At 33.9% G+C, this 25,281-nt stretch overlaps 1 protein-coding gene across 1 annotated transcript; it reads right to left on the reverse strand.

The window, feature by feature from the left end:
* Positions 1-20,368: 20,368 nt before the first annotated feature.
* Positions 20,369-21,859, reverse strand: LOC147404508 (gamma conglutin 1-like). Its single transcript, XM_086440513.1, has one exon. The coding sequence runs from the start codon at positions 21,824-21,826 to the stop codon at positions 20,552-20,554; it is 1,275 nt and encodes a 424-aa protein (XP_086296639.1). The 5' UTR covers positions 21,827-21,859; the 3' UTR covers positions 20,369-20,551.
* Positions 21,860-25,281: the final 3,422 nt, after the last annotated feature.

Raw genomic sequence — 25,281 nt, forward strand, 5'->3', positions numbered from 1 at the left:
TGCCATAAGCCTATGGAATTTTTTTGCTAAATGTCCAAATAATAATCCATTTAATAGTAAAAAAAAATTAAATTAAACGCGCCCTCCTTACATTACTTCAAAAAAGCTAAAATTCACTACTAATATAACGTTAAATTCGACGGTCCAAGTCTCACGTTAATCTTCCGCAGCCCTAAACCCACGTTTAAGCCCAACAAAATAATTCGACGGGCAAAGCCCAACGAACCACCAAAATTTTCTTTTTAACAAAAAAAAAAAAACTTAAAAACTCATTCTTCTTTCTCACAACTCTTCCATCGAAAACTCACAACTCTTCTTCTCAATCTCCCGTTTCGATCGAAAACTCACAAAATCAACTAAAAAGTAAAAAACTATATATGTCTTCTCTCCCTGACCTCTCTCATCTCTTTCAATCCTGAATTTTCTCCTAGAGGAATCAAAAATAGTTTTTTCTTTCTCCCTTATCTCTCTCAAACCCTAATATTCTCAATCTCTTTTTTATCTCACTTATCGAGATTGGAGATCAAATCGAAGAACTAAGCTCAAATCCTTGGATTGAAGAAGACCACAATAAGTTCCTCAAAGCTTTGCAACTGTAAGTTCTTTCAATCTCTCACAAGAAATTTCCTATTTTGTTGAATTATGATCTTCAATAGTTAACATTTGAGTGTTGTTTATATCATTGTTTATTGAAATTTCCAAGAATCTTGATTAGTCACTTTGCATTGTTGATTGCTTTCTTAAATGGAGTCGAAGATCTGTTTTGGGGTTAGATGCTGAAATGGAGAGATTTTAAGATCTCATCTACCATTAATATAATTTCGATTCAAATGCTCTAGGACGGATTTGCATTTTCAATCTTGAATTCTCTATATATATGCATTTTTATGATTTATCTATCTGATGTTAAATGAGACTTCTCTTACATGGAATTCATACCTGAATCTGGAACTTAGCATCTTGTTCTATTTTTTGGATAATGTAGGTTTGATTGTGACTGGAAGAAAATTGAGGATTATGTTTTTAAAACTTTTTTTCCCTTGATTTGTCTATCTCAAATCTCACTGTCGGTTGCCCCACCGTACCTCTATTGAGTTAATTTTTTTTAATAGCTTTTGTTATAATTTCTCTCTCTAATGTGTACAATCTCCCCTCAGACATTCTTTGAGCTCCAAGCAGCACATACAGAGGAGTTTGGATCTTGATTTGATTTGGTGAGTTTCAACTTTATCTCCCATTATTTAGATTTATCTCATTGTGTTGAGTGTCATAGATTCAACTGGATTTGAATTGGATTCATCAATTAAACTGGAAAATTGGGATTGCATCTGTATTTTGAATATGGATGAGAGAGATAGAGTTTTCTTGATTTTTAAGAGAGTTGCACTCGTTTTGTGACATTAGGAGTTGCACTACCTATTTAAGAAATAAATATTTTTAACCTTCACTAACTGATTCTCAGACTGCAATTGCCAAACCTGCACTGACTTCACAAAGAACGCCAAAACTTAGTCCCTTGACCCCCCCCCCCCAACATCCATCCCTTGAACAAGGTATTTCCTTATTCTGTTACTTGGTAATTCCCATTTTTTCACCTTTTAGGCCACTAACCCCATTTACAGAAAAGCTTTAAGTATTTTCTTTCCAATGTCAACTTGAATTCCTAGTTGTCAAGTTACAGTTGACACAATGATCATTCCCTTTATTTGACATTAATTTTCAGCAATAGATGATAATGGGCAAATTAAAGAACCTAAATATGCTTAGACATCATACCACCCATTACATCAACCTTGTATCAGTTGTTTGATTATAGTATATTTTTTTCTTTGTTTTTTTGGTGAGTATGTTTTTTAATGTTTAAGTGTGCAAATTAGGTGAATTTGATTGGGGTGAGAGAGGACTGATGTTATATATAATAGAGAATACATGGAAGGTATATCCATTCAAGAGCCAATAAGGTTTTATGGTCATCCTTAGCTTTCACTAACCTGCATAATTTTAATGGAAATATCCAGAAAATGTCATTAATAATTGCATCTGGATTTGAATGATCTTGTTGTTCTCTATTTTATCACTTAAAACAAGTATGCTATCAATGCATGGTTTAATTCGTTTTAGCTAGTTTAACATTAGAGAGTTGGTTTTGGATTGGAAAACCTACAATTAGATAAGTTAAGGTTCTAATTTTTAAAAATTAACTTAAACAATATTTTTAAGTTTTTTAAATTGCAAAAGTAAAAAATGTTGCTTTTTTAAGTGTATCCATGAAATGTTTTATCTTTGTCATGTCGAGTGATTAAAAGTGGGGGACTTTACTTAAGCTGAAATATTGGCCTTACACACAAGTGTTTTGTTTTGTCTTCTAAGCAGAAATCAGATTTCTATATACTCAAAGAAGATTCTTCGCCTTGTGTTTTCAGTCCAATAGTGAAACCGAGGTGGTCTTATGCCTGTGCAAACCAACTAATTGAAAGGCTAATATTTGGTGAGCTAGTTCTCACAAAATATGTACTTCTATTATAATAAGGTTATTCCAATGAGTTGTTTGATCTTAAATGCCTTAAAAAGCTTGCTTAGGAGAGGTTGCTGAGAGTGGCCTTGAGTTCACTATTGTAAGACCATTCAATTGGATTGGCCCAAACATGGTTTTCATTCCTTGAGTTCACTATTATAAGACCATTCATCTGGATTTGATTTATTGATTTCATTTTTAATATTATTGCTTTCTAATTTTTATACTATTTTTTGTAATGTTATTCCATGCAGGCGTAATGTTGTTGACGGAGGATTCACTACCTTAAAATTTATGGTCTCTACTAGCTGGTCTGATTTAGCTGACTTCTGTTTTTCTACACTAAATTCATGGTCAATCTTTCTCTTGGTTTTGAACTCAGTTTTCTTGTCCCGCATCTTTCATCATTTGATTTCAAATCCTGATTTGCGAGGTCATCAAAAGATATTGGATCTCTATTTACAAGGCAAACCATTGGATGAGGATGTGGATGTCAATTCAATTGCCCGCGATACTCCTGGGTTCAATGGAGCACGTTGTTTTATTTGGTCCGACTCAGGACCAACTTTTGTTTGCACCCAATACTATGTGGCTATTTTGCCAATAAGAGTTTGTTTATGAAGAATGTTTTTATGATGAGGAGAGATCCTTATTTGTATCCATCATTAGAATCACCTCAAGTACTCAAAGTTGAGAGTAATACAAGTCTTCTTTCTAAGTTATTTGTGTTCTCTCCAAGAGTTCTTGAGGGGTGAGTCATGGGGACTTTAAGAAGTTGAGGGTACTCCTAGGATTCATTTTGTGTGGCTGAAACTGCATCTGGTGAGGCTAGATTCATAACATAAGTCTTGTTTGCATAAAATCGCTACTTTTATGTCCAACTGTAGCAGTTGACTACATATATTTCTTGAAATGTTCAATGAGATCTTCAATTTTCTATTCTCTTTGTTCTTCAAATAGTAATTTTCCATTTAATAGAAGTCTTGCCCTGTTTGAATCATGTATTTTTATATGTTCTTCCCACAATTATTGCAGAATAGGATTGGAGCAGACATCATAATGGCCCTTGATGATGTTGTGAGAACAACCATTACTGGTCCGCGAATTGAGGAGGCTATGTATCGCACTCTGCGTTGGATGTATAGCTGGTGAATGTTAAATGCAGAAAAGAATCAAATTGGAGACACAGATAGGAGAATCCTCTGTCCTATATCTACACCTTTCAACTAATGTGGCTTAGAAAATAAGCTCAAACGAGTAACATTTTAAAAACACTTACGATTATTTAATAGGGAATCAACAATTTCAGTTAAATTAAAATTTAAAATTTATGATTACTTACCGGTGCATAGTTGGCTGGTTCCACTAGGGATGGCATGTTGGAACTCTTCCTAAATTCCCTCCTATAGAACCAAAATTACCAACAACATCATTTATGATTAGACTTTATAGTAATTCGACGGTTGTAATCTGTCGAATTTATAATTCAATGCCAGATTCGACGGTCCAAAGCCGTCGAGTTTAGATATTTCGACGGTTTTCAAGGCCGACGAAAATTTTTTCTATGGTTTCCAGTCGTTGAATTTTTTTTTTCGACATGTGAGGCTATCGAATTGTGAAAATTTCAACTATTGTGGGCCGTTGAATTAAGGGTATTTTCACATAGTGAATTAAAACATGAGAACTTCTATTGCCACATCAACTTTTACTTAAAATGTCATAATTAATATGGCACATCAATAAAGAATTTAGGACACCCGTTGACTGAATCTCTTGCTAATGAAGTGAAAAAGTCAGGATTCGGGAATAATTAGGCAATAGAAAGTTTTGCAAAAGGGTTGGCAAAAAATCAATGAAGTCAAGAAAACATCAAATAAATTAAAAAAGAAGTTTTGAAGTATTAAAAATATATATATCACATATTAAATGATAAAATAATACTTAAAAATACTAAAATTTAAAATTAATTCATGATTTTTTGAAAAATCCTTGATTTAATTGTAATTTTTTTTTTAAAATCACAGATTTTTGTTGTTATGTTGTCTCATCCATTGACTTTGAATCATTCTCTCTCTCTCTCTCAAACCTTATTTATACAGGACTTCTCGTTGAAAATCCCATCTCTACTTGGATTTGGAATTGCCACAAAAACGTTGATGAGGTACATAATGCACCTCAACACTACAAACACATACAATTTATCAAATAAAATTTATCTAAAAAATATAGTGCAATGTATAAAATATGTCACAAAAAAAAAACACATCAACGTACCTGACGATGTCATATCAATAAAAATAAAAATATCATCGTAAACTCTATCATTATAAACATATAGTTAGGGCTGTCAACAGATAGATATCCGATCGGATAGTGTTATATCTGAATCCGAATTTTTGTAGTGATATCCAAATTCAAATCTGAATACGATCGGATATCACTAACGAATATTCGAATTTGTATCCGAATAAATTATCTGATATATGATATTATCTTATTCGAATCCGAAATTTACTATTCGAAAATTATCCGAAAATCATCTGGAAAAAAAAAAATTTCTAGTTATTTCATTATTGACAAGGACCATAGAATGTGTCATACATAACCAACCCTTTTTTGTTAGGTAGGATAAGTATATAAAATAAAGACTTCATCAATTTTTGTGGGGCCATGACCCCCCCCCCCCTCTGTCTCGATGGAGTTTCCCCTGAAGACATCAACAGAGAAATTCCAGTCACATAGAAAGTATATAAGATCACATTAAATACATACACACATTCATCCTTATTAATTACATAATTTGGTGCATATAAAATAAAGTATGTCCCTGTTCTTATTAATCAAAAACCAAAATCAAATTCATAGTAAACAATGATTCTCCATCCATTTAAAACTTCAACCACTTCCATGCCCCAAAGATGAGCACGCCCAAGACCATAATTAGTATCACGACGACCATACCACGATACATTTGAGTGACACGCTGCTAACAGGGATAAGCCCTGTATATTGTTGCTCAATGCAAGCTTTTCACCTTGCAATGTGATGATCGTTGGATTAAGATTCTTAGCCAAGGGATCTGAGATGTACGAAGTCTCAGTATGTTTTGCAGCTTCTCCAACAGCCTAAAAACAACAATTTTTTTTAATGAAAATTTTACATTCGATGAATGGGGGGTTATTAACATAATATCTAAATTAATTTTGCTTGATGAAATCCTCACCCTCGGAACTGTTGGTTTTGCTTCATTATTGTAGAGAGATATTCTCGGAATGCATTGACACGTAGCTCATATGGATGGTGCCAACCCATCAAGTAGTTTAGAGGATAGACTCCATAGATATCACAAGTTAGTATAGGTTGGGAAGACGGATTTGACAACTATACTGTTGATTGACAGATGTGACAACTCATACCCCGACAGATCAGTTGTAACTACTCTAGGACTGCCAGGGTAGTTGTAACAACCCTTGCAGTTGACAAACCAAAGGGTAAGTTAACTGCTCTAGGTCAACAAATCGAGGCTGCCAGACAAAAATGATAGAAGTAGAGTCCTATAAAGAGAAAGGAGCAGCTCATGAGAAAAGGGAGAAAAATTTTAACTTTAAGAACTCTTCAATAACACTGCACTGATTCTAACTTGATCGTCGTAGTAGACCTATTACAGGTCCTGAGGAGCAAGGATCTCGTTGAAGAGTGTCTCAAGGTAGAGCAAATTTTTGCATCTACAATTATCTTTTGCAATTTGTCTCAATCTTGATCTCAACCCCAACAATTTATCAAATTACCTGAAAGAACTACTTTGTCCCGCCATAATGAGTTATTTAACATCTCCAGTAGCCTGAAAACTACTTTCCACCATAATGGCTCTTTTAGCATCTCCAGTAGTCTGAAAACAGTGATTTTATGGAAATTTATAACTGATGATTACTATATTAAAATAATATCTAAATTAATTTTGGTTGATGAAATATTCACTGCAGCAACTGTTGATTTTGCCTTATTATCTTTTGCATTTCGTCTTGATCTCAAGCTCATCCTCTTGAGATAGGATAACTAGTTCGAAAGACAAAACATCAATTTTATGGAGGTTTACAACCAATGAATGGATAACAACAAAATATCTAAATTAAAACCAATAAATGGAGATTTATAGAATATCTAAATTAATTTTTTTGACAAAAATACTTTTATCTAACAAGTTAGGGTCGATAACAGTAACAGGACCAGTTTTAGAGAGAGGAACATAAAAAGTTAATACCTGAAGATTAAGATAATTTATGAAGAGATAGGTAGCAATTCAACCAACTTAGTTTTAAAAAAAAAATAAAAAAAGTAAGCAATTCAACCATGTTAGATGGTCCAATACGTTATAACAAAAGTCATTTATTAGCTATTGGAGATTTTCGTTTGCACCTGTTCCACTAGTTCGGTATTTGCGTGACAGTCTAAGACACTATCCCAGCCACCTGATGGGCCCTGTGCCACTGCGGTGTGCATAGACGATCCAGACTGTAAAAAAAGTGAATTTATGTAAGTTTAATACCAATACGTCGATATTAACTAAAATACAAAACATCTAAATTAATTTTGCTTGACAAAAATCCTCACCTCGAACATAGTGTCGATATCATGATTCTTTCGATGAGTTGAATAACCACCAAGGAGTTTTTAAGAGAGAAACATAAAAGGTTAATACCCGAAGATTAGGATCGTTTACGAAGACACCAACACAATTATAGAAAAATCTTTCACTAGATATTATAGGTTTTCATTTTTTTCACCTGATCCGGTAGAAAAGACTGTGCATTGTAAAAAGTTGAGTTTTATTGTGTTCCTTGGCAAAGTAACTAGCAAAGGAGGAATCCATGTAAGAAGGTTCGAGCCCAAGGAACATCTTGGGACGCAAAGTAAGTAATAGATCTTTATATAGAAATGAATTCAAAGAACTTTTGTACTAATATGTATTTCCAAACCAAACATGATGTGCTCCAAGTCGTAGCACATAGTTCTACCATGACATCCAAATACATCAATAACTATCAAAAAACAATTATAGATCTCAACTTTTAGCAATTTTCAACTAGAGGCATACATATGAAACTCATATAAAAAAGTAAACAACAATTCATCAACCAAATCAAAAAATATATAATGTTTAAACTTTAAAAATACTAATATCAAAAGTTCATATGGACCATATTGACATAAACTCAATCAACAAAATTGATAGCATTTACAAAAAAAAAAAAATTAGTAGGAAGGATGTGGACATGGGGATTTGCATCATTTCGAAATATCCCTCCACTTTAGGGTGTTTTGGAGTCGCCACCATTCATTTTTGGAAATGGGTGTGAATGGTCACCCGAAGTTATATTTTTTGAAAAACATGTCATTTTTTTGGGGCATTTTGCGTTGAGGGCCCGGTCAAATTTGGGTGTCTACAAAGGATATGCACAATAAAATATAAATTTAATATATCAAAATGGGATTCAGTGATTATTCTACCACCACTACTTAATGTTGATTCCGATGCTACAGTAGATACTAGAATTGTCAAGACATCATGAGCCATCCTTGCAAGTGTAGGAAACTTCGGACCATTACTTTTCCACCAAAGTAATATATCAAAACTCTTTTTATCTTCACCCAGTGGAAATAAACATTCATCTAAGTATTTATCCGACTTTGTCTTTTGAACTTGGTGTAAATTTTGAGAATGTTTTTGAATAAATTTGTTGAAATCTTCTTGCATTCTTAAGTTCCCAGTATTAGAATTTTCATCACCAATTGTACCCAAATCACATCCAATCGAACCATTAGCTAAATCAGTACGAGAATCATATGAAATGACATACTTGGAGTATAATTCATTCATTGATTTTTTAACTTTATTGATGTACATGTCAGCATTTTTCCTGTAAATTCTAGAGACACAAACTCAATAAACTCCATTTTACAACATGAATCAAAAATCACACCAATGCTCATCAACAAGTTACTAGTACTCTAATATTTGTCAAATTTTTCAATCATTTTGAAGGTCATTTGATGCACATAATCATGCTAAGAGACAAATTACTGAATGATGTTATCATAAATATCACATACACCTTTAAAATATAAGTTAGTCGTTGGATATTTGACTCCTGAGAAGTGAAGAGTAGTATTATAAAATACTCTCAAAACAATCATAAATAACTCTCCCTACTTCCCATTCTTCTGAAGATGGTAAACATTTGTAATCAGGAGCCAACTCTGCTAATTGTTCATATGCTGAACATACGGTCAAAACACTATCAAGCATCAAATAGGTAGAATTCCATCTGTTTGGCACATCCCTTGACACTCATTTTCCAGTCAACCTAATATGGGCTAATGCACTTACAAAATTTTGACCTCTAGATGCAAAAGATTTTATGAACTTTACATTTTCTCAAATCTTATTCAAAATTCCATCGATCTCTTTTAGTCCATCTTGAACAATTAAATTTAGAATGTGAGCACTACATCTTATATGAAACAAGTTACCATTAAAGTGCTAACATCCCTTTGAAGCATAACCAATATTTGAGATCTCTTGCCATTACATCATTATTAGATGCATTATTGACTATGATTGAAAATATATTTTTATCAAGATTCCAATCTAATACTTTTGATTTGATAAATCCACTCAAATTTTTCCCAAAATGTGAACCTTGAATTAATTCAAAAGATATGATTTTATTATTTAATTTCCAATCATTGTCTATATACTGGCAAGTCAGATAAGAATAATTGAGTTCTTGATGATAAGATGCCTATAGATCTGTTGTGAGACTACATTGAGAAGGTAGTTGATCAAGTAAGTCTAATTTTCTCATACATGTCTTTGTATGATTCATCAAATGTGAAGTTCCTTTTAAACTAGAATCGTCAAATGTCCTCTTATAACGTACACAAATTCTAATCATACTTTTGATCTCATTTTCTGACTTTTAGTTTTTAAGGATGTTTCATCTATACTATCAGTTAATGAAACCATATTATTTGTATGTTCATCATCATTATAATCATCACCAATCACAGGAGAAGGGGCAGATGCAACACTAGGAGTTGTATTACCTAATAGATCAGACATTTTCTTTATAACCTACAAAATATCGATAACATGTATATCCTAATTAGTTATTTATATTACTAATTGAATCATCAAATAAAAGATAATAATATTCAACAAAAACATAATCAGAAAGATCTAAACATGAAGAAATGAAGCTTCGATCCCCTCTTAACTCAGAGATCTAACAAAACACAAAAGATCTAAACTACTAATTAACAAAATGGTAGTGAACCTATTTCTATAGAGTTGGGATCAAGGCTCATGAAAAAAATATAAAAAATAAAATCCAATTATCAATTAGAACAGGATTTTATGGATCATCAATTAGACGAAAAATCACATATTTAACAAAAACATAATCAGAAAGTATAAAATTTGAAGAAATGAATCTTCTTGGAATTTATTGAAGAAATACACATTTTTTTTTTACCTTTGGAAGTCAAACGGAACTTTGATTGGAGCTTGATCGAATATTTATTGATTTAAGTCGGGCCCTAAATCCCATTTGGTTTCCCCTCTCTATAGTTCAGTCAAATATGAGAATAGTAGAGCTGAAATTCTATAAAAAAGAAAAAAAAGAAACAAACAAACAGAAACAAATAAATCATAGACAAATAAATCAATTTGGTAAAGTCTTTGGAAAAATATTATATTTAAAATTTGAGTCGATGTATGCAGGAGTCATTGTAACTTAGGAATTCTTTATTATTTTAACTAGGCTGGTCTTCTAATTGGATTAGGGGTCGTCTTTACCATTATAAAAGAGAATATTGTGGGTCATTATAAAGTAGATTATTTTTGTAAAATAAAGAAGTAATATTTTGATTTGGTTAATTTACAGAAGGTTAAGTCATTTGTAAACTTTGTGGGCAAGGTCTCCAATCATGGAATTTTTTTTTCTTCCTTACTTTTCTATCTAATTTTCTTCTTGTTCAACACTTCTTTGGGCTGCTATTGATTTCAGATTTGGGCTGCGTTAGAGGTGGTATCATTATCAGAGCATAGCGACAGGGCGAGGAAACAATACACAAGGAGTACAAAATCTACCATGGAAAGCAGCTTTCCAAGATCTGTAGGAGGGAGGCTTTTACCAGCAACGAGTTCTAATTGGCGATGTCGTTAAGAGCTTTCAGAGAGGGAGAGAGAGATTTCGACGCTGATGCCGAAGGTGAGGCCATGACAGTGAGGGGCTGAGGTCGTGAAGAAGAGCCAGAGAGGTGAGGTCGTGAGTAGATGAGGGGCTGAGCCGCTGAGATAGATTTTGACGGTGAGGTCGTGACCGCGAGGGGTTGTCGACTTGTCGCCTGTCAGGCTGAGCCGCTGAGAGAGATTTCGACAGTGAGGTCGTGAGTGCGAGGGGTTGAGATCATTGAAGTCTTGAAGACGATGAGGGGCGATGGCGATGGGCTAAGGTCTCTGTAATCAATTCGAGCGTTCGACAGAAGTTCTAACTTCGAACCCTAAACGAAATTTTTTTTAATTATTTTAAAAATAAAATAAAATAATATTTATTTATTATTCTTTTTAGATCGGATATTATCGAATTCGAATTCATCGATATCCGAATCCGTATTCCAAACTCTATCGGATATTCAAAACTATTCGAATCCGAATCTGATATCCAAAAATTTCGGATAATATCCGATTTTTTGAATTCGAATTTGGATTTCGACAATCCATTGACACCCCTACATATAATGCATCAACTATTATGTCTTCTCTATGATTAGTCAACGTCGACGATCTACCATTGGAGAGTCATCACCGACCTCTTCATGCATGACTTCTTCTTCTTCCACAATTTTTTAATCTTCAAAACGTTGGAACTCAACATCGATGATTGCATATTTTCTTATGAAGTTGTGAAGTTTCATGCAAACAAAAAAAATGTCTTGTAGTGTGGAAAATTCATAATGAAGCATTGGCTTTAGCATTGTCCATTTTGCTTATAAAACTCCAAAACTCCGTTCAATAACGTTGTGATGAATGCATATAATTGTATAATTCTTTCTTTGTCATCGACCACAACTCTCTCCTAAAATCTTGCAAGTGATGTGTTGTATCTTAATAAGGTGTGAGGAACCAATCCATCAAGGGATATCTGAAGTCAACCAATTACTACTTACTTAAAACAAAAAATAACAACCGATCAATCTATACATTTCTATCTAAAATATCATCATTAATATTTAAATTCTAACTTACAGAAGAATGTGGAAATCCTATTGCTAGCTTACGAATTATATTGATGAACACACGATAGTCATTAGTAATACCCTTCCAACCATCTATTACGTGTGTAAACATGATATCAAATGAGCAAGTGACCATAGCATCTTGTGTTATGCCTTTAGGTATTCGAAAATGGTTTTGTTCATCAAACCAAATATGTATACTGATATGTGTCCTGTCAATTGCTCCAACACAATTCTTAATAAATTTTCATATTTCAAACATTGATAATATGAAAAAATCAATTGACCCAAAATCATCTATATAGACATTTTGAGAGCACAATGTATTTATGATTAAAGAGCGATATAAAATTAAAGATTCGTCGAATAATCAAGTAGCAAAACGGAAAACAAATTAACAAATAATGGATCTAACCTATTAGATATACTTCGAATAGAGAAGTAACAAATCGCAAAATGACGACTTGGCCATGGAGTTTAGTTTGTGTCTTAACCTATAAATCAAAAAACGAAGAAAATTCAGGTCGTGTCTTCACCCACAAATGAAAAATCACAAAATGACAACTTGGTCGTGGAGTTCAGTTCATGCCTTAACTTCTACAGTTGATATAGATCGATTAAAATATAGATAAGTTGAGAAATTAAAGATGAATAAAAAACTTACATGATCGGACTTAGGATGGCAAAGATGTCGTTGATTTTCAGTTTGTTCCCTAACCCCCCAAATTTTCAAATGCAAAAGTGTAGCGATAAGTGTCAAAAAAATATAGATTTAACATCATGTTCATATGACACTTATCACGATTTCCAACCTAAAGTCTTATTTTTAATAAATAATCCCTAAAATAGGTTTTTAATTTAATTTAATGGGTTTTAGGATAATTAGCTCATTTTATATGTTTAATTTAATTTTTGGGAGATTTAATTTCGTATAATATTTGTGTTACAAGTATTCAAGGAGACCAAGTCAAAGATTGATACATAATAAGTAGATAAACTCAAGAATTGGAGTCAACCACTAAACACCAGAGTCAAATGCCCAACTTTGACCACGTCATAGTGAAAGTGCCTTCTATCTGCGGGGTGCGCGGATCCGCTTTTGATTTTTGAGGTTTGGGAGTCGCCACATAGTTATTACGGTCTAGAAACCAAACATTGACTCTAAAAGGCAAATAACACTAATCTACGAAAGAAAATACGAGTCTGGAGATCACGTTACGGGGTTGGAAGGTGTTAGGCACCAACCCTGCCCGGTAAACGCCGATCTCTACTAATTCTAAAAAATGATTACATTGCACAGTAGACCAAAAACACAACAAATAATAATAATAATAAAGAAGATTACCTCGTGGATTACAACAATTCCTTCAGCACTGGCAAAGAGTATCCTCGTTTGTATTTCCTTGTTGTTCGCCCGTCACCGGATCTGATTTCAGATCTCCAAGTTGAAGTATCTTTTTCTTAGATTTATGAGTTTTTTGATTTTTTTATAATGGATTTTAAGGTGTTTTAGAAGGGTTTTTGGGTGTTTTTTGAGCTAAAGTTAGGGTATGGGTGTTAGGTAAGGAGTTAGAGCTTCAAAATTAAGGTTTGAAGGAGGCTAGGAAGCTTTTTGACCTACTTTTCTTAGGGTTTATTTTTTGATACGAAAATAGGTTGTAAAGACCCTTATTTATATATATATATATTATATATATATATATATATATAATATATATTATATATATATATATTAGTACTTTTTAGATAGAGTTAGTGTTAGATTATGTTTCTTTTATATAGTTTTAAAGTTTAATTATATTTCTTTTAGATAGTTTTAGAATTTAATTAGAATTCTTTTAAATAGTTTTAGAGTTTAATTAGAATTATTTTAGATAAAGTTAGTGTTTAATTAGAATTCTATTAGGTAGAGTTAGTGTTTAATTAGAATTACATTAGATAGTTTTAGAATTTAACTAGAATTCTATTAGGGTTAGGGTTTGACTTTGGTCTTATTAGATTGATTAAGGTTTTGACTTAAGTCTCACTTGATTGACTAGAATTTAGGGTTTTGATTTAAGTCTTACTTGATTTTAAGATTTTGACTTAAGTCTTACTTGATTGACTTTAATTTTAATTAGGATTTCACTTTACATTAATTAATGTTTTAATTATTAATTTCAGAATTTTTAATTATTAAAATTGTAAAATTATCGTTTACCCTCGAAGAGGACTTTTTGCGTTTTAAGTCATTTTTCAATGTTCCAGGATGTTTTGGAATCGATTTTTCGTAAGGAATTCAATGAGAATATTGGTTTGTGTCATTTATGAAATTTTTTATGCGAAATGGTTGTGAATTTTATGAGGGGCATTTTCGTAATTTTATCAAATTTGTGAAAATTGGCGAAATGGTTTATTTGATTTCGATTTGTTGTTTTATATGTTTGAAAGGATTTTTCTAAGCGTAATGTAGGCTCTAGGGATGTTTTGGCATTAAGAGTATTTTGGTAATTTGGTCATTTTTAGTGATTTTTATCGTAAAGGTTCTTTTTATCTGCAAGATGATGATTTCTATATTTTTGAGGTTATATTTTCCTAGTGTAGCGTGGTTTCTACAGTTTTGTTAGTTTGAGATACCTCATCCAAATTTCTGAAACACATCTAGTAACAAAATAAAGTATTGAAATAATCATTCATCATTGGGAACTATTGCAATTGGGTTGACGAGTTGATTAATCAGGCGAATGCAAAAATGGGGTGTCTACACATAGTGAACTCTCCACGTGGTGCAATGAACTCAGAGAATTACACAATATGATATTTTGTACACGTTTCTAATCATGCAGACTCATGGCAAAGCAAAGTCTGATTATGATCCAACTTATCCAAAAAAGATTTGACTTTATAAATAGAGACCAATCTCTCTATTTCTCTCTTATTTGAAAATCTTCTTCTCTTCTCTTGTTCTCCCCTTTTATTATTTTTAGTTTAGGTACTATTTTTTTGCAAGTTGGAGAACATTATTCAAGATTCAATTTCAAAGATCAATAAAAGTTAAGTTTATTTTAATCTTTTTATTTTCTTGTTCCTCAGAATGAGTCTTGGCTAATCTCTCAATATAGGGAGATTGATGAAGGTAAGATGTTTATTAATTTTAATTTTAATTTTATTTTAAAATTTCATAAATGTTAATAATTTTTTACATAGATTTGTCTTCATAAAAATGATTCATCAGTATTTTTTATTTGTCTATCCTTATCACTCATCTCGACATGATCCATTACTTTTGGGAGAATCCATTATATCAAATACTCATTATGATATATGATCAACGGATGATAAAACCTTCAAAGGGAATATGATCTTAACTAATAATTAGATTTATAAAAATTCAATTTTGATTGTTAAATTTTCTGAATTAAGAATCTTAGTCGATCTCTAGATTTGACTTATTAAAAGAACTTGAAAATAAATTGATTTTAATTAATTAATCTTGATGGATTCAGTTTCCTTAGGTTTACCCATCTTAGAAGTTTTTCAATTAATTTATTTTTTAATTTCACATTTTTTTAGTTTTAATTTTTTTTAAAATCTTTTTCAGAAAATTAGATAGATAAGTTAGATAGTTTTTTTAGGTTAATTCAATTTACTATGAATCTTTCTCCCTTAGGATCGATCCTTACTTGCACTATCAAGTTAAGGTATTTTATTTTTATGTATTCGGAAGACCCTGAGGAGCTACAAGTGACATTGTGAGACCATGGGAACATGTAGAATGAGAGAGGAAAAGAAGTCGAATAAAATCTTATGTGAGTTTATTGAGGGGTAACTTTAACATTTCACTTGATACGCTTTTTTTTTCTTCCCGTGATGATTTTTTTATTTTGCTTTTGTACAAAAGCAAGTCCCAAGAGTCTTCTAAAAATGCAAAATTTGACTTCCTACAAAAGCTAGTAAAGTGAAAGCTGCTGCTAACAAACATGCTTCTTTGACTTAAAGCCAAAATGTCGTCGAAAAATGTTGTAACAAACAGACCCTAAATTTTGAGTTGCTCTTTTGAAACAGTAGTTGCACCTCTTTTTAGGAGGTGCCAACTTGCTAAGTTAGTTAAAGTCTTTGATTGGTCATACCACAACTGTGGTTCAAAACCCTCATTCACATACTAACTACAATATAACAATCTTGTGCATGTTTTTTATTTACCATTATTTGGAAAAGTCAAGGTTGTTGTCCAACGACACACGATCCATCTATTTATAGCAAGAACTTGAGACAACCATCGATCGACAGTCATATATCAAATGACTGATACCAGCTAGAAGTGTTGTATAAAGGCCTTAATCGGAATGAAAAATTCAAATCAATAACCAATGTTAATCATGATTAGCAAACTTTGAAGGAGACCCTATGAAAAATCCGAGGAGACCATCTATGGTTGATTATAATGGTAAATATGTGTGTATATCTATTCATGCACGATCAATTGGGCTATGCACTAGGAGGATCGATGGACTAGCAAAATGAAAGAAATTTTGCATCCTACCCAACTCATAGTACCCATAGTTTTGTTAATTTAAGTAAGGTTAAACCACTTGGCTAATGCATTGTATACTAAACAATATTTGAACTCATTGTTGTCAACAGTGAAAAGTTACCACGTCAAGGTATGTGCCAAATCTACACTAATTTTAGATCAACAAGTCTTTAGCCATATTGTTATCCATATATTCTAGAAAAATAATTAAAGAAATGTCAACTTCTGAAATACTACGCTATCACACAAACCCCGACTTATCCTTGTGTTATTGGTTCAAGATTGTGGATAATGCCAAATTAGTGTTGATTATTGTGCTTAGGGGCAGAGCTAGTGGGCGCAATCGCCCTTACAAAATTATGAAATATCCTTGTAATTTCAACTAATTACATGCCCATTTTCCCCCACCCCATCACCTCCCTCCAATTTTTGCCCCTTTCAATTTTTTGAAGATGACACTGCCTCTTGTCTAGGCCTTCTCTCATAGACTAATTGGAAATGACCTAAATATCATTTTCTTCAACTTATAACCAAAATCCTATGGATTTCTCCTCAAACCCATTCATCTTCAAGCTCTTCAATTGTACCATTAACTATAATTTTTCTCACTACAAGCAAATCATGGCGTCGGCTTTGTTTGTGTCATCACTAACATAACAATTGAAAATATATTTTTCGTACCAATCGTCAACAAACTTCTTAACACATTATGTTTAGCATAAAAACATTCAAAGCTCAATTTGTGCTTTGAGTACCTTCAAATCCATTTTCGTGAATACGACATTTGTAGAACAACATTTTTGACTTATAAGAATGAGTTCTTGTTAATACTCTCTGGCTAAATGACATTCTACATTCCAAAAAATCAAATATTTCACTCTCAACTTCATAAGTTAATCTTAGTTTTTTTAACAGAGATTTTAATTTGTACCCAGTGAGGGAAAACCACCTCTTCCGTGTGAAGAAAATCCTTCAAATACTTGGACGTAAAAAGTATAAAATACTTGGGACACATTATCTTTACTATTAATTATAATGAGAGAAGCTTGAGTTGAAAAGTCAAAAGTGATTCAACACCAACATTTGGTTTTCAAAAATGCCCACATCTTAACAGTTAAAAATTAATATAATCGGGGTCATTTCGGTAAAAACCAATAATCTTTACTATTATAATGAGAGAAGATTGATTTTGGAAAGTCAGAAGTGGTAAATGATATCACACGTCCCCAAAATCAAATTGGTTACTTTTTTAAATTATAAAAAGAGTTAGGATCCAGAATAGTGTCTCATTTCTATAGAATATAAATGGTGTCTATGTGGCAAGATTTGGTTAGTGTTTAAAACACAAGGGTTTCTAAACAAGTTGTGAAAGCATCCCTATGTGTTTTACCTCCAAACAAAAAGTGCCACATAGACAACGTTTGTTGCTATAGGAACACAACACCGTTCTGGACCGTGACTCTTACAAAATACCCCCACTTTAACAATTAAATTTAATATAATTAGGGTCATTTTTTGTCAAAAAGTAAGAAAACTCAATCGCCCCAAAATTTCAAAATTACAAAATATCCTTTTTTTACTATGTAATCTTCAAAACCACCCTTTAATTTATATTTTAAATTACAAATAAGCCATTTTGATGCCACATTCTAGTTATACATTAATATTTAATGCCTCGTGTAGATACCCAATTTGAATGGGTCCCATTAAAAAAAGTCTAAAAAATGTTTTTTTTAAAAGAGCTTGAGGGATCATTTTCTCAAAAGTGCATTGCTTATTTAAAATATAAGGCCCAAGGCTACAATTGGCTAATTAGTCCACCATAAATATCTTCCTAAGCGTATCAAATTCACTTTTCGAGCCCACTACTCTCAAGCCCAAACCCAATTCCCATCAATTGATAGCCTAATTTTCATTCCTAACAAATTTAATACCAACCAAGTCCTACTCTAACCTAACTTCAACCTAAGCCATAATTCCAAGACTTATATCCATTAAACCCACACTTTAATCAAGTTGCAAACCATAAAACCCAATCCATGTCCAAAGATTAAGCCCAATACCCTTTGGTACATTCAAAGCCCATTGACCCATGTCAAGGCCCTCTCCAACCACTTTGCCACATGCTACCACCATAATCAATTCCCAAAAGTCAATCTCATCATCACCATAACCATCACCATCCCCCACACCATACCATTTGTCATAATCTAACCGAATAATTTTCTCCAAAAGTCCATCACAAGCCACTTTAATACCACATCACACCCTTTTCTCTTAATCAACTTACTTAACCCACCAAAAGCTAACACATGCTTACCTTTTGAACACTTGTTATCACTACCACTCTCCCAAAATCAAACCCCTCACCTTAACCATGCTTCAAAACAGCAACCATCTCACCGTAGCTTGACTCAAACTCAACCTTGACATGGGTTAAGAGATCCAATTCACATGGGCCAAGCTACTTGACATAGGTAAAAAAGATCCATATATCCCATTTACCATTTTTACCTTCCCCAAATATCTAATTCCAATCCAATTGTCTCAAAAATTCATGCAATTTTCTCCCATCTTCTTTTTTGGACCATCATAGCCCCAAAGGTTCCTTAAAACCCCTATAAAAAATCCATCTCTCTTAAAAAAATCTCATGTTTGAGCTTCCTCTTTCAAGTGTCAATACCTTTCAAACTCTCTCTCTCTCTCTCTCTCTCTTGCAGATTTTTAAGTTTAAAACCACTATTTTCCTAATCTAAAAGCTCTACACCATCAACTTCTAAATCTCTACACTCAAACTCAAAATCAAGAAGTCATCTTTTGAAAAAAAAAAAGATAAGACATCAAGAATATAAAAAAGATAAGAACAAAGTAGGGTTAAGGAAAAAAAAAATGGTGTAATTACTCTCCTTCATTTATTCTATTTTCTCTTTCTTCTTTAATTTTTCGTTAAAATTTTTTAAGATGTAATGAACACCCTCACCTACACCAGTAGATTGGATTTTGGCTCAATAAAAAAGATAAAAGACTTTTCAAAAAGAAAACTTTGATTTCTTCACCCTTATACCCACTATAGAAATATTTTTCAAAGGTAAAGACATTAGGCCTCTTTCTCTATGAAAATGGGCCCATAACCATTAATCATATATTCTTCAAAACATGTGTGATTTAAAGACAAGACATCAATTAGGACCTTTTTCCCTCAATAAAATGATCCTCATAGTCTAGGACAATATCAATGCCAATTGCAAGTAAGAAAGACAAACCAATTTGGTCAAACTTCATTTTCTTTCATTTTTTCTAAAATCGACCATGTCTCAAGGTTATCACATAAGGTGGAGAAAGTGTGGTGCTTAATACCTTTCTTACTTTCTAAATAGACTCCTTACCTAGATCTTAGGGAAATCAATGTATTTTATTTATATGAAAATCACTACAAAAAATTGACTTTCTAAAATTAATTATCGGGTGGTCATTCATTCCTATTTCCTAAAAATGAATGGTGACGACTCCAATCCATGTAGAATCAATATTTCGAACTCAAAAATCGTATAGGTACACCTTATATGAATACTTATAATTATTAAAAATATTTTCAAGTATTTAATATTACATTAAATATAACATTTGACATTGGTGTGCACATAACCATACATGCTTCTCACTTGTATATCGATGAAAAATATCTACGGTTTTATGGGTACATCCACATTAGAAATGTCCCAAATGTCAATTTCAATGTTAGTTCAGCATTTTCCCTTAAGGAAAATGCTAGAATGATACAAATGAAAACACAAAAGTGACAAAAAAAATTGATGTGGTAGCCTGTACATAATCGTAGATGCTTTTCACTCGTATCTCACGGAAAAGCATCTACAGTAATGTGCACAACACCACACATTTTGTCACCTTTGTGTCTCCATTTGTGTCACCCCAGCACTACTCTTTCCTTAAATTTATTCATTTAACTCATCTAAGTCAACTCGCGAGTCTTCGAGTTGACTCCACTAAGAGACGTTATAGTCGAGTTTGAAAGCCATGCGTCAAGTATTAACGATTACTGCAACAAAAGAAAGTTCCAAAACGTCAGCTTTACACCTTCCAAGTCCTCACACACGAAGACGGACATTTATTGACACAACGACAAACTACATAAACATTATAGAGGATCAACGAACAGCGTTTCATCTGATCATCCCAAGTAACATCATAAGGGCCCACCGTCTCTACGGCTCAGATGTAAAGTTGAAGTTGCCACATGTAGTTCTCATAAACAGGAGCGAAGAACTAAACCCTAATCGCGAACTAGTCAGATCAAACTGTAGAAGATTATCCTCCAATTGGTGGGCCCCAATAACGATTGAAGCTCTAGGTTGCAAACCTCCATCAACAAAAGCCAAACACATCAAGTCATCTCCTACTTCAGCCACCACATTTGAACGAAGGATCCTCCAATCACGATCGTTCTTTTGCAACACAAGATCTATAGGAGGGACACGTGGCCCCAAGCTAGACCTTATGATGGACGAAGAGTTAAAACACAGCTCAAATGGTGCAACAGCAGCCACTCTTGGAACCGATGACGGGAGCTCGTTAGCAAAAGCTTGGGTGACAGCTTTGAAGATAGAAGTTTCTAGAACAGTGTGAGGGACTACAGTACTAATCTTTGTTCCGCCGTATCCATGTCGGTCTATCGACAACAAGGTTGTGTTTAGTGGGACCACCTTGTTATTGACCTTGATTGATCTTACATCTATGAAGTATTCTCCTTTTTGATTGATGATCAGTGATGTACGGCTAAGTTCTTTTGAGACGTCAAATTCTGGATGCATCATGTAAGGCCCACCACCAAAGAAAATCACACCGTTTGTTGATCCAAGACATATAGCGAATTTGTGTTGGAATCCGAAATTGGAGGCGAGTTGGGTCGGTAGTGCAATTGGGGTCCGACCCAGTCCAGCGAACCCTTGAACACCTTGTGGAAGATTTCCTTGTAATAGAAAGGCTGGTGCACAAGCAAAAAGAAAGCGAGGTACGGTTACGACCCGACCCGGATTCGACCCGTCTGTCGAATGGATGGTTAGGACATCCTCTGCGAGTTCACCGGGTCCACTCTTATGAGTTCTCGGGTTGAATGGGAGGAGTCCGCACGTGTTGTTGTTACACCCGGGTCGGGGACTAGAAGAGCACGTGCGACACACGTGAGTGTTGGCTATGGAACATTGGGAAGAGTGACACCGGGGGGCACGGTAGGTTGTTGAGAGGTATTGATGCTCACAATTTACCCAAAGAAACTGGCCATTCAGGTCAACCACTAATGGTACCGAAACTTGTGGGGTCCTCTTCTTGATTTCTGCCACATAGAGGTGAGTTGGAACGTCTTTACGGATTGGTAAGACGAGTGCACTCGGCGAACTCGTCTTGGAGGAGCTTATGGCATGAGAGAGAGAAGTGAGACAAAGAAGAGAAGAGAAGAGAAGGAGATGTAGAGATGAAGCCATGGAAGTGTTGTACAAAGAGAAGATGGGGATGGTAGTGAGCATGGTGCGTATTTTATAGTAGGGGGTACGTGGGAGAATGCTAACGTGAACTTTGGTGGGGACATATGAAGTTTTGTCTTAGTAGTTTGTAGTTGGCAAACAGGTTGTTTTGTGTGAAAGAGGTTGCGAGAATTGGGGGCATGAAAGACATGATGTGTATGTCCTCATGCCCATTTTAGCAAAAGTGGATTGGATGGTTATCTTAACGAAGTAAAGAGATATACTTGGCAAGCCAGAGAGAGAGAGAAGAGACACGCTTTAAATGCCACTTATATATTACTCTAGTAATGAGTGACGATCATGTAGTGGTGGCACTAATATGTAAAGCTGTGCTTGTGCTTCGTGGCTGAATATCCTTGATTTTGAAGGTGTGTCAGGACAAGTAATTGTTTAGGAGAATTGAAAGAATAATGCTGAAGTGCACTAAGACTAGAACATCATATCACACTTCTTCATGTGAAAGCGTGTATAGGAACCTAGATGATTTTCATCGAGATACACGTTAAAAAGCATCTATGATTCATATCCACTTTCACGTCAAGAAGTGTGGCATGAAGTTCTAGCTTGAAGTCACTCCAACAAGACTCTTATATATTGAAATAGTACAACACATAATTTACATGGTTCGTCAACATCCACGGGTGATAATGAGATTCTTTCATACATGCATTCTCCCTTCCGTGTAAAGCTAAAAAATCAAGATAAAATTATTCTAATTAATTTGGAAAAATCATGAAATTGAATAAAACAAGTCGATCTCTTCAATATCTTTTTCGTATATGACTCCTCACACCAATTCAAAGCTAGAAGATAAGGCACGGTCACAGATTCGGCAAAACTATCTCCACTTTCAAGTGTGTACTATTGTTTAATATGAATGATGTTTAGAGGTAAATGAGTTAGAGATACATTTCCATTTCATAATTAATATAGATCCTTTATTCGTATGCCGGATCCTTTACATTATTCATATATATATATATTTTTATAGAAAAAGCAGCATTGTACTTGCTTATGGTTCTGGTTGGAACAAATTAATATAGTTGGTCCTGCCAAGTGATATACTTTTGATGTGTGAGATTGTTCTCTTGAATAGGAGAGGAGTAGAAGCCAATTCTCAATGAACCGGTATGGAATTTGTACAAGGTAGTCATCCAATAGAATCGAATTTCTTATGTTCTTGATCCTTCATTTATGAAAGCAAGACATAACACATTATCCCAAACCTACACCTTTGAATTGGCTCCGAAAATCCTCAAATGCACAACATTTTGTATAAGACAAAATCCATAATTACTGGTATTACGTAGCTCTACTAGAGTATTGGCAATACTCTTCAATTCACATCAAAACACACTTTGAAAGGCGACACAGATGCCACTATAGTAACATTTATAGATGTGTAGTCTTAGAAAAACCTTTGTTATAGCACCGTAGATGCTATGATTGGTCTAAAGCATTGAAAAAAAATACTTTTCGACTCCAACCATCCCAGGTTTCAAATCACTATTGACGTCTCTAAAATACTATTCACTCTTATATATATATAAATAAAAAAAAAAAGAGTGAGTTGTTATTGGCATCCCAAATTTTACTTAATACAGTCCAATTGATGAAATCAATGTTTGCACGTAAAATTTATCATATTGGTTGGACCCTAGTTCAATTTGGTTGGATCATCCTATATATATAGATATTTCTAAATTACCTTCATTTATTTCAATTAGAAAGAAAAAAAAAATTCAAAAAAGTGGTGGTTCACCATCAAATATAGTTTAGAACAAATTTCCATTAAGCTTGATCGATTAATCGGTTTGGTTTAATTTTTAAAATAATGAAGAAAAATATTTTAAAATTAGTAAAGGACACAAATGGTATTTAAAATAAATTACATGAAGGAATAAGGGTAAAAATGTTTTTTATTTATAAATAAATAAAAGGATATAATTGGTATTTATATAAAGTATGAACAATGATGGAGCCCGGGTGTCATGACCGTGTTTTTTCGAAGCGAGGTCGTGTGGCGCAAGGAAGTCAAATCCATTTGCAAGTCTGTAAAAATGATCGTACACCACAAACGTAGTTAGTAAACAAGTAAACGAGGTAACACAAGGCAAAGTCCGGAGGTAATTTTGTTGATATAATATTGATTACATGTGGTAACGTGTTACAAAAGCATAAAGATGCGTTACAAAGCAATAGATGATCCTATGACACGCGAGACTTCCACGCAGGTGGGCTTGAAGGCTTCAATCAACGTGGGTATAGGCCGGGGATTGGGAAGTATTAGACACCTTTCTTACAATATGTATAATTTTCCTTTCTTAGGTTTCTAGAAGGAAACATCAAAAGTGGAGGCCGGTCATACTCCCTTATTACGAAAATACCACTAAGCTAACAGATATGCCCTAGTACGGGGTTGACATGTACCTCTAAACTAATAGATATGCCCTAGCACGGGGTTGACATGTACCTCTAAACTAACAGATATGCCCTGGCACGGGGGATGACATGATTTAATATTGAGCCTTACATACTATTACATGGGTGTTCCCGGATAACTTCGGGGCGAGCTTACACCTAACTCTAGGTGACAGATGTTATGGTCGTCACACTGGGGCTTCAAAGATCTGTGGGGCTCTACATATAAAATCATGAACAGTGATTTGGAGCCCCTAAACTTCAAAATGAAGCCTGGTTGGAGCTTGCTTCGTGGGCTTCATTTCTAAAATTAACAATATTGAAGCCCGGTTGGAATTGCTCTTAACTCTAGTTCCACCAATGCCATCTTTTAGTTGATAGATAGCAACAAATTGTTGAAGTGTATACGTTCTTTGTGGAATCTTTTGATACTAATCTAATCAAGTACTCTCTGAAGGTTACCTTGACCAAAACCTGAATGCATATATATATATACGGGGTTGATGGTGTGTGTAGATCAATGACCTTGAGATATTAACATCAATTGGATGCAACATATATATACTAGAGTTTGCTTGTGCCTATGTGTCACGGCTGTATTCTTTCGAAACGAGGTCGTGCGGCGCAAGGGGTTAAATCCACTTGCAAGCCTGTAAAATGATCGTACACCACACACACGTAGCTAGCAAACAAGTAAATGAGGCAACACGAGGTAAAACTTGTAGGCAACTTTGTTGATATAATATTGATTACACGGGGTAACGCGTTACAAAAGCAATAGATGATCCTATGACACCCGGACTTCCACGGAGCTGGACTTCAAGGCTTCAACAACATGGGTGTAGGCCGGGGATTGGGAGAGCATTGACACCCTTTCTACAAAGAGTAAACTAAGTCTTTCCTAGGTTTCCAGAAGGAAACATCAAAAGTGAAGGCCGGTCATACTCCCTTATTACAGAAATGCCACTAAGCTAACAAGTGTGCCTTGGCATGGG

The sequence above is a fragment of the Akebia trifoliata genome, chromosome 4 (genome assembly GCF_017979445.1).
Source record: "Akebia trifoliata isolate Shusen 1 chromosome 4, ASM1797944v1, whole genome shotgun sequence".
Classification (NCBI taxonomy): domain Eukaryota; kingdom Viridiplantae; phylum Streptophyta; class Magnoliopsida; order Ranunculales; family Lardizabalaceae; genus Akebia; species Akebia trifoliata.

Coding starts and splice junctions, on each gene's coding strand:
- LOC147404508 (XM_086440513.1), bottom strand. CDS start 21,826: ATGGCTTCATCTCTACATCTCCTTCTCTTCTCTTCTCTTCTTTGTCTC.